The sequence below is a fragment of the Solanum lycopersicum genome, chromosome 5 (assembly GCF_036512215.1).
Source record: "Solanum lycopersicum chromosome 5, SLM_r2.1".
In the NCBI taxonomy this organism is placed as follows: Eukaryota; Viridiplantae; Streptophyta; class Magnoliopsida; order Solanales; family Solanaceae; genus Solanum; species Solanum lycopersicum.
In genome coordinates, this window is record NC_090804.1 from 67,769,486 (window position 1) to 67,780,817 (window position 11,332).

Consider the following 11,332-nt stretch of genomic DNA (forward strand, 5'->3'; position numbering starts at 1 on the left):
CTTTCCTACAGAGCCAACAAAATATTTTTCAAAAACATTATTTTAGCTGACCGACTAAACATGAAAAAGTCGAAAACCCTCTTAACATGCCAAACAGACCCTAACCCAAAAAAATAAAAATAAAAAAAATCAATCATAGCAATAAACCCCGGTATCTTTTTATTTTATTTTTTCTAATGAGAAAAGAGAATAAATCTAACTTACTTATCCCACAAGAAATTAACATTGCTCAATTTCATCATATAACAAAAAAGTCAACTAATACTAGTCAAACTATACAACTAAAAATCTTTTATAAATAAATAACCTTCCACCACAAAAACCTAAAAATATTTCATATTCTTTTCTTCCTCTTACCCCCCAAAAAAATAAAAAAAAATCTCAAAAATTGCAAAAAAAAATCATGGTGGTTTTACCAATGAAAAGAGAAAGAGAAGGAGAATTCGATATAACAACCATGGCAAATTACTTGATGTTATTTTCACGTCAAGAAAATCATTTCAACACTATGGTAAACAACTCTCCTAGTCGAGTTTTCGAGTGCAAGACTTGTAATAGACAATTTTCATCGTTTCAAGCACTAGGTGGTCATCGAGCAAGTCATAAAAAGCCGAGATTAATGGGAGAAATGAATTTTCATTTGCCGATTTCACCGCCTAAGCCAAAAACACATGAGTGTTCAATTTGTGGACTTGAATTTCCTATTGGACAAGCTTTAGGTGGACATATGAGAAGACATAGAGGTATGTTAAATGAAAATAATAATAATAATAATCAAGTTCCTAATCACGATGTTATGAAGAAATCATCAAATAATCCAAGAGTTTTGTGTTTGGATTTGAACTTAACACCATTGGAAAATGATTTAGAGTTCAAGTTGAAGAAGGCAAATCCTATAGTTGATTGCTTTTTGTGATCAATCAATAATATTGGATCGGATCGCGAATCTACGATAGGAGTTCTACGAGTTCAAAGTTATCAATCCAATCATTTACATATGCTGAACTCGCTGATTCAAAATTCTGAATTCATATCGATATATTTTTGCACATATATATCTAAAACATCTAGATGTTTCATTATTTTAATTTTTTTTTTCTAATTCTATTTTTTTTTCTTATGTATTTTGTACTAGATATGGATTTATTTATTCGTTTATATGAGGGAATATAGGACCTTAGCCCTAATAGATGTAATATATAGTACCATATTTAGTGTAATTAATATATACTTGATGATTGTTTTACATTGTATCATTTTTTTCTTAGATAATTTTAGATCATATATAATTATTTTCTTCACAAATACTAAATTTAATAACAATTACAATAATATATATACTAGTCAATTTAATTTCACAAGCGAAACTCAGAGAGGGTGAAATAATATACATAAATCTTATCTCGAAAAAAGAATACTATTCAAATAGAAATAATTTTATTTAACAATGATATAAAAATTAAAATGTAGATATTTTTTATTATTTAGATGATGATCATGCATGTGTGAACATTAAGGCAAAATGTATATGCTAAAGGTGGTTTACAACAACTTTTTTTTTTTGGTTTGTATTTAATTATATTAATTTGACCCGTGATTTATGCTTATTAATTATTTAATGACATTATTAATTTTTGAGTCTTAAATGAGCAAGAAAATTATCCACTTAACATGTGATCATAGAATACTTTTTTAGGTCTAAATACTGATTCAAACTAATTTAGATTCGTATTTTATAAGACTTTTATATAAAAGTCGATTCATGTTTCATTTTGTATTTTTCAAACTCATGTTTTGAAATATTTTCTTGAATCGAGATTCTGTCGAAATTAACAATGTCTTTACCTAATAAAAGTAGAAATAAGGTCTTTCGTACCTGCCTCCTCAGATCCCATATATGAAAGCATACTGAGTATATTATTATTCGTTTAATTTGACAAGGTGGTCGATTAGTGAGACATTTAGAATTTTAACGATATTGTGTCAATATTCACAAACTTATATAATTGTCAACATCAATTTTAGGTATCACTTGACTCAATTTAAAAATGATAATCGCATGTATATAAATTCAAAAATGAGCTAAACTAAATCAAAATTCTTTCATGATTTGCTATATTAAAATAGTTATTATGATGGAATTATGATCTGAAAATTTGAAAACTATCATATATTAATACGTAAATACGTACCATGTATACGATCATAAATTAGATAAATATGTATGAGTCGTATACACGAATAATTAAATCTCTATCTAGTAAAGATCCATAACAAATAAAAGTACAATTTTTATTTTTTTTAAAAAACTAAGCATCTATTATATGTATATTTACATAATTCGAATAAAAAAACGAGTTTAAATAATTATAAGTGTGGTTAGTTATTTATCTGGTGTGAAAATGGAGAGTTGTTATAATTGGTTTTGGTTGAATTATATAAAAAAAAAATGAAATTGAGAATCTCATGGAGGTAGGTTATTTATATTTTGTAGTATGGTCATAATATAGTTGGTCTAAATTGACTAAAATTAGTTGACTTTTTATTTTTATTTTTTTAAAATGACGAAATAGAAAACATTATTTTATGGAATAAATTAGGTATATTCTATTAAAACAAAGTGAATGTGAGAGTAATTGCAAAATCTTTAAAGGATTAATGAGTAGTCCGTATAGTCTTATCATTTTTATAGTATATATTTTGATGTCAATTTACATGAATTAATTTTTTTTCCGCATGTGTTAGCTTATGAATATTTTGATGATATGAGTTTCAATTATTTTTAATAAAATATTTACGGAACTCCTCTATTTAGGAGAGCAATACATATAGTCTCGTAATTTATACAGTGTATTTTTGGACATTTAGAGGCCAATTTAAAGGACTTAGACGATTTTCTTAGTTTTTTTTGTTTGTTAGCCTATGAATATATTGGTGATTTGACTTTCCATGCATTGATTTTTTGCGAAACCTTTATAGGAGGGCCCTATGTAAGGAGTTGAGGGAGAAATACATACAATTTCACAATTTTTGAGGCATTTAGGGGTTAATTTACGAAAATTAGGAGATTTTTTTCAATTAACCTCAGTAGGGAGTTGAGAGAATAGTGTGTACAATCTCACCATTTTTGAGCAATTAGGAGCCAATTCACAGGAATTATGTGATTTTCTCAATTTTTCGTGTGTGCTAGTTCATGAATATTTTGGTGATATGAACTCCAACCGATTTCTTAAAAAAAAAATATTACGAGACACTCTGTAATAAATTAGAGCAGTATATATAGTCAGATCATGATCCATGACATTTTTCGGATATAGGGAGTTATTTGATAAAAATAAGCTATTTTCTCAATTTTTTCGTATATGTTAATCCATGAATATAATCTTGGTGATATAAATTCAGATCGATTTTTTTTTAAAAAAAAAAAACTTTATAGAACCCTCCGTAATTAGTTTGAAAAGTTATACGTATAACATCACCATGATCCATGACATTACCTTTTATTTTTCGTCTTCCTAATTTCTTAATTAATATTCATATCGAAATCTCCCAAATATGAAATTAAATATGCTAAGTCTACATCTGTACTAGTTAGTACTTATTCGTACAAATATTAATTCTTAAAATATTAATTATTTCTATTTTTTTTATAATACTAGAAGATTTAATTAATATTGGATTGAATGGAGACAGATTTATTGGCTAGGTACATTGGTATATAATTTAATTAATATTATGATGCCACCCCTTGCGTGTAAGTGATGTTACTAAATATAAATTAATATTTTCAAGCAACTCTTCTTTTTTTATTTTTTATAAATTATTCCTATAACGTGCAATATAGATTTTCATAAGCAATATTGATATATTTTTAGAAGAGAAAAATAAATATATATGATATATGTCGTCAGTTAATTTGATTTTATACTATAAAAGGTTGTGGAATTTCTGCATATATTTTTGATTTAAAAAAAAATTAATAATAGTTTGATCAATTGATCTTGAATCTTCCGTGTGGTATTTGATTATTCTCGTTTGATTCTTGAAATCACATTAGCTTACAAATCCAATCATCATCGTTTCTCCTAACTTCTTATAATGATTTCATGTTCTTTCATTAATTTTTTTGATTTTATACTCGGTGTCCGATACTCACATTGAAGTCCGACTAAATTCAAATTCGCGTCGAGAAGTTTCACATTAAAAGGTATAGCGCTCCCTAACAAAGACGACTCCGTACCTAAGGAGGCTCGACCCTTGTTGGTGTTCTTCCATCTTTTAATGTTACTAATATAACAATAGTTAGATGATTAATAGAACACCTGAGAAATTATATACGCTTCATAAATATTTTTTTATAGCAAGTAAGTTATTACAAGCTTCGACGAAAGACAAATTTTTCTTCCTCACTAAGATAAAAATAGAATGTATACACAACGTGTTATAGATCACTGAATACGTTATTATTGTAAGAAGTCATGAAATTAAATTTCACAATCGTAAAAAATTATATTTATCAACTTGTATGGGTTCCACGATCGTTTTCACACTCTACGTATACTATTTCAACTTGCTTAATTCAATTATTAAAATTTTAGCCAAAGTTAGTTGGAAGAAAGTTATATCATTTTTCATCAAATAATAATTAATTACGTTGACTAATAATAGTGATAATATTATAGTCAATTGAATAAGTCGTCACTTGAATGTGTACTACCAAATTGACAAGTCATAGTCATAGGCATTTCTTTCTTTCTTTTTTTTTTTTTAAAAAAACACATTTATTTAATTTAATATCCCAAACTAAAACGTTGTATATTTTATTTTAATTTATTTTCACCATCTCAACTAATTTTTTTTTTCATTTTTTTAGAATTCGAACTTAATATCTCTGATTAAGAATGTAAAAATCTCAATCATCCGATCTGATTAATAAATATTGTATCATTCAACTTTCACTAATATTTTGTTTCTCTAATAAGGAACTTAGAGAAATAAAAAGTAATATTCGAACTTAACAGCTCTGATTAAGAATGTAAAAATCTCAATCATCGGATCTGATTAATAAACATTGTATCATTCAACTTTCACTAATATTTTGTTTCTCTAATAAGGAACTTAGAGAAATAAAAAGTAACATTTGATTTAGGTATATACAATAAATATTGAACTGTCTGTCCTTCGTCGATGGTAACCTATAAACACGTAAATAAACCCTTATCATAGAACATGATCCATAAGAAGAAATAATTAAACTTAATTCTATACATCTATATAGGGTTTATTTTACTCGATATTCAATAATTACAAGAAACAATCAACTTTAGGAGCTTCTTTCTTCAACTTGATCAATTCTAAATGATCATTTTCCAATGGTGTCAAATTTAAATCCAAACATAAAACTCTTGGATTTTTTAATTTCTTCAAAACATTATTATTATTATTATTATTATTATTATTATTATTATTATTATTATTATTATTATTATTATTATTATTATTATTTTCATTCAACATACCTCTATGTCTTCTCATATGTCCACCTAAAGCTTGTCCTATAGGAAATTCAAGTCCACAAATTGAACACTCATGTGTTTTTGGCTTAGGTGGTGAAATCGGCAAATGAAAATTCATTTCTCCCATTAATCTTGGCTTTTTATGACTTGCTCGATGACCACCTAGTGCTTGAAACGATGAAAATTGTCTATTACAAGTCTTGCACTCGAAAACTCGATTAGGAGAGTTGTTCACCATAGTGTTAAAATGATTTTCTTGAGATGAAAACAACATCAAGTAATTTGTCATGGTTGTTATGGTCTTAAATTCACCTTCTCTTTCTCTTTTTGTAGGTAAAATTACCATTATTTCATGTAATGTTTGAGAAATGTAATTATTTTTGGTTGGGGTGGGGGTGGGGGGTATCTCTTGAATGTGAAAAAATAAAGTTTTTGGTTTTGGTTTGAAGAAATTAGAATGAAAATGAGGATCTTATAAGGTTTATTAGTTGAATAGTTTGACTATGACTAGTTGACTTTTTCTTTTGTTATGACTAAATTGGATAGTAAGTAACTAAAGATATCTTTTGTTTGAATTAATTAGCTTAGTTTCACTTATGTGCACACATAATATGAATAATTTTTTGCACAATTAGATCACCTAAATAACCTTCATTAAAAAAATATAAGTATTATCTACTATAACAAATAATATTGAAATCGCGTGATGTTATACTTGTTTTTTTTTTCCATTAGTACTGAAGATTTTAACATATCGACTTAATTTAACATCTTGTTCCATGTTATTTGTGCGCCTTCCAAATAAATTGTTATACTGATCTATAAAAAAGATATATTGATCTTTTAGGTTACGTGATATATTATGTTGTAATATGGGTATACGTGTAGAACTTTATTTTTAAAAAAAGATTGTGGGAATATAATTCCAATTTAAAATCAAGAATGGTTATATATAGAAGAGTTTGTCCAACTTGTTGTAGTAGTAGATTTGGAATGGGAAAAATTATTGCTATCATATATATGTCACACTTCTCTATTTAGCTACCATAAAGTTAAAGAAACGATAAAATTATTTTATGGGTGATTTCTAAGTTATGAGTCTGATTAATAAAAATAGTCACTAATATATTTATATCGTGATAAATTGCTTACATCATCCTTCAATATGTGACCTAAATAAATCTTACGTGACGAATTATCTTCTTTTTTTTTTTATAATTTTTTTTGTGTGTAGACAAATGGATATGTGTCTATACATGTAGATAGAAGTAGGTGAAAAATGATGGAAAATTTTGCTAAAGTATTTTGAATATTATTATTGGTGTCTTTTGGGCAATTGCAAGTGTGTATTTGGTGAGCCATCATTTAATGTATTTATGACCCTATGTGAACATAATATATATATATATATATATATATATATATATATATATTAACAAATATCACTAGCCATTTCAATTATTAATATCAATTATTGTATAATTATTATCGATCATCTCTATTATAACAATATATTTAATAAAATTATACGAACAAATTTAAACTATGTGACTAATATATACTCTCTCCGTTTGAAATTGTTTGTCATGTTGCGCTTATCGAAAGTCAATTTGATTAATTTTTAAAGGTAAATTAGATCACTCTAATTCAAAATTTTAAACAAAAAATTAGATATTCTAAAACTACATGAAAAGTACTATAAATTACAATTTTTTGCATATTAATATGATGAAAAAATATATCTTAAAATGTTAGTCAAAGTTTTTATAGTTTGACTTTAAAAATAGAAATCATGACAAACAATTCCGAACAGGGAGAGTGTAATTTTATAAAATAAAAGTTATGAGTTGTGACTGACCATTAATATTTTTGTAAATTTGTGCAATTTTCATTCTTCTACAATATTCTTTTAGTCCTTTCCCACATATTTTTTCTTTTTTTGGAAAAAAAATTAATTAAAATTATAACTTGATGAGTTATTATCACTTGTCACTAATAAATTCTAATTAATTATTAAGCACACCAATAGACACACACACACCTATGGAAAATAAAAAATTATTTCTTACCGATAACAAATTTACAATGATCAGTACATGATTAGTAAATCATAAATCATAACTATATTTTTAATTATACTATACTTTGATTTATGACTTAGTCATAGCAAATTAATATAATTTCATATAAATATTATATGTGAGTAATATAATATTAATATTATATATATATTTGACTTCAATTGTTTAGTGCCGCTCATAACTTTTATTTATAATATTATTCGTTTCAATTTATGTGCAAATGTCATTATTTGAATGATCTAGACAGTTTTATTTTTTTGTTATAATTTTGTCAATCTTTTAATAAATCATTAGCTATACTTACTTATAGTATTTTTTATATATAATTTGCAAATACAAATTTAATTTAAAACATTTTTTTAAAAATTATAATCAAATTCACTAATATTATTTTCGACCTTATAAATTGAGACGGAGCATATACATATTCGATATTAATTTAAAATATTGTAAACATATACGTGCTAACAATAATAGTTTTGATGATGATGCTCTTATGGAGCCCTAATGTACATTTTATAATTATTTTCATTGAATTTACATTAAAAATAAATTGTGTAAATAATTTTAAAAATATTGGAGTAGTTGTCCGTACTTATCATGTACTTTGCCGTACATAGATGGATTACTATAATATTATATTTTCTTGAGTTTATTTAATAAAAAAAAGTTAATGTAAAAGTCGTACATATTATTTTACTTATTTTGATAATTAATCTAGAAGGATTAGAAATTGGATTATACACAAATAGTCAACGATTATATATGATGCACCACTTACATGTAGTGATGTTACTAAATTCATTTTTAAAATGAATTTAAAACAACAGTTCGATATATAAAATATTTTGTGTTTATGCAGAATTCATAGAAGAGTCGTATTCTAAAGGGTGTGACGTAAACAATCTGTTTTAATATGTAAGCATTAATAGTTATTATTTTCATTGTTTAAATATGTAAAGTATAAATCATACAAAAATAATTCTACTGTTTTTCGTCACTATTTTTTATTATTTCAAATAAATCTTCATTTCTTGATTATTGATCTCTTAATATTTTGTTAAGTGTCTTTTCATATATTTGAAAAAGGAGGATATATATAATTTATCTAAAGGATCTTTGAGAAATAATGTCGACATGTTGAATTAACATTATGCATTTATATATATATATATATATATATATATATATATATTAATTAAAAATATGTTATCTCTAAAATCTAAATCAAAGCTGTTATTTTTATAAGAGATCGATTACACGATTTAATATGATATAAAATATTTAGAAGATTTTAAATTTAAATATCAATTTCATAAAATGAAATTTTAACGTGCGTGACCCATAATTTCGAATCAGAATAACATAAGAAATAATAATATGTGTGTGGAACACATGATACAATCACCCATTTTCTTTATAAACTTTTTTTCAAAGATGAAATCAGATTTTTTATTTAAGAAAATCAAAACATTAAAAAAAATTAAAATATAGAAGACTTTATTATATGTAATTTTTATTTTATCTTATTATATTTTCGATTTTTATATATCTATATTAAAAATTAATTTGAATTATTTTCAATTTTCACACTACATATACTATTATTCAAGTTGCTTGAATGAGTAGAGCGTATATGTGAGATTATTCATCAAATAAATAAGTGCTTAATTTTGACTATAATAATAGTACTAATAATATCAACAATATAATAAATCATCAATATTTTTTATTATTAATTAGAAATTTTAAGTTTGAATTCTGAATTTGAAGACACTTTTAATAAAAATATTTTTTTAGATATAAATTTAAATTAATCAGATAAAAACGAATATTAAACACAGAGTGAATAATAATAAAAATATATAATGATAACATAAAGATCATAGTCTATAAATTTAAGTCGTTACTTAATGTGTACTTAGAAAAAGGAAAAATTCAAAGTCATATTTATCATATACTTTGAAATTAGTACATTGATTTGATCCTTAATTACTAGAGTTAGTCAAATAAAATTAAAGCAATATACTTTTCAATTTTATTATATTGTATTTTTGGTTCTTTAAGAAGCAATAAATTAATTAGATATAATTATCTTTATTTAGTCATCCTTACGTTACACTGACTTGGATCCATCATCCAAGCATGCTAATGTTTTTTGTTATTTTTTTATTATTTAATTTATATTCATAATTATATATCGCGAATAACGTTTTTATTTTTTTATTATCGCGATTACTGGTATGGAGTTAACAGATATTTGTTCATATTATTATATATTGCTTATTCCGTGGGGATTAAAAGTTCATGGCCCGTGGGCTTTCAATCTGTATGTTAGCTTGCTTGTATTATCACTCGTCTGTCCGAACTGCTTTTAGCGCTACATGTCACTTCCACTATATTGTCGCCTTTGTTCTGACTGAGCTGACTTTCGCACATGACTTCTATATCCTATTATTCTTTGATCTGACCTTTATCGTTATTGGTCTATGTAGAGTGGTGCTAAGTCAGATGTCTGGTGAACACATTTATAATGAATGGATCTATATAGTAGGTGTATTATCTAGTAAGGAAGCGAGCTAGTGAACTTAACGTGGACAAGACAACTAGTGAATCTTTATTATCGAAGGATAAATGTAGGTATAGAGAGAGATTAATACGATGAAAAAAATAAAATAATAATGTTTGATTGAAATTAATAAAAGAGTAAATAAGAATAATTTAATTAAATAATTTTTTAAGTTTATAATTTAAATCTTAAAAACGTGCAAAATAAAAATATGACAAGTAAAAATAAAATAAATGAAGTAATTGTATGTGCAAGAAAAATTCAAAGTATTGCCATTTTTTCTTATTCGAACAATTAATTTCTCCTAGATAAAAAAGTACAAGTTTTTTAACATATTTATTCAACGCCAAATATTAATTATATAAAAAAAAAACTCATACTCGACTTATTGTTTCAATTTTGACATTAATATAATGCTCCTCATTTAATAATTTATTGACTTTTTTGTGAAAATTAATTGAAATCCTTTTTTATTGTAAATGTCATCCGTCGTCACCTTAATTTAAGATCCAAATTAATTATCATGTTTTACTTTTTAAAAATATTTTAAATGTAAAATTGTATTAAAAATAAAATTTATTTAATTTTAAAGTTTAAGGGTATATTTGATATTTTTCCCTATTTTATAAATGTGTTGTTCGTATCACCTCCACACATATATGCTTCATAATTATTTTGTTCGATATGTACTTCTTAAATTCGCTATAAGTATAACGATTAAATAATTTTGTAAAAAAAATACTCGGGGGAAGAATTAGAAGGGCATGTATATCGATTCAGTCCAATTCAATAATTTAATCTAACTTTGTATTTATATTTTAAAGTTCTTTTTATATATGTATGAACTTCGAATATATAACCCAGTGAGTTAACGACATTTGACATTACAATTCTAAAATTTAATTGTTATAAAATTTATATCTTAATCACTCCGCTTTTGTCATGATTTAAATTGACGAAAATTAAAGAAATCACATCTCATGGGACCATACTAATAAATGTTTACCTCCTTTTATCACTTAATTATGTCATATTAATATAATTCGATATAAACACAAAATATAATTAAATACTTTTTTATGCATAAAATACACACAACATCAATATTCACCTTGGAAGTCAAAGATATGTTCATCTTATAAAGTCAAGTCATGTTATATTATATT

At 24.8% G+C, this 11,332-nt stretch overlaps 3 protein-coding genes across 4 annotated transcripts in view; 1 reads left to right on the top strand and 2 right to left on the bottom strand.

Annotated features, from left to right (window-relative positions):
* LOC101261521 (large ribosomal subunit protein uL10) overlaps positions 1 to 6,742 on the bottom strand; it is a 61,987-nt gene extending 55,245 nt beyond the window's left edge. The window contains exon 1 of one of the 2 annotated variants that reach the window (XM_069298630.1): positions 6,689 to 6,742. The gene's annotated coding sequence lies outside the window, so the exon portion shown is untranslated. Of the gene's footprint in view, positions 1 to 6,668 lie in introns of both variants that reach the window. The other variant, XM_004239733.5, reaches the window with a different exon arrangement.
* On the top strand, positions 6 to 1,246 carry LOC101259441 (zinc finger protein ZAT11-like). Its single transcript, XM_004239728.5, has one exon. The coding sequence runs from the start codon at positions 404 to 406 to the stop codon at positions 914 to 916; it is 513 nt and encodes a 170-aa protein (XP_004239776.1). The 5' UTR covers positions 6 to 403; the 3' UTR covers positions 917 to 1,246.
* On the bottom strand, positions 5,059 to 5,955 carry LOC101266826 (zinc finger protein ZAT12-like). The gene has a single exon (XM_026030997.2). The coding sequence runs from the start codon at positions 5,860 to 5,862 to the stop codon at positions 5,305 to 5,307; it is 558 nt and encodes a 185-aa protein (XP_025886782.2). The 5' UTR covers positions 5,863 to 5,955; the 3' UTR covers positions 5,059 to 5,304.
* Positions 6,743 to 11,332: the final 4,590 nt, after the last annotated feature.

Bases quoted from the DNA above. Each gene is read 5' to 3' on its own strand.
- LOC101259441 (XM_004239728.5), top strand. From the start codon at position 404: ATGGTGGTTTTACCAATGAAAAGAGAAAGAGAAGGAGAATTCGATATA.
- LOC101266826 (XM_026030997.2), bottom strand. From the start codon at position 5,862: ATGGTAATTTTACCTACAAAAAGAGAAAGAGAAGGTGAATTTAAGACC.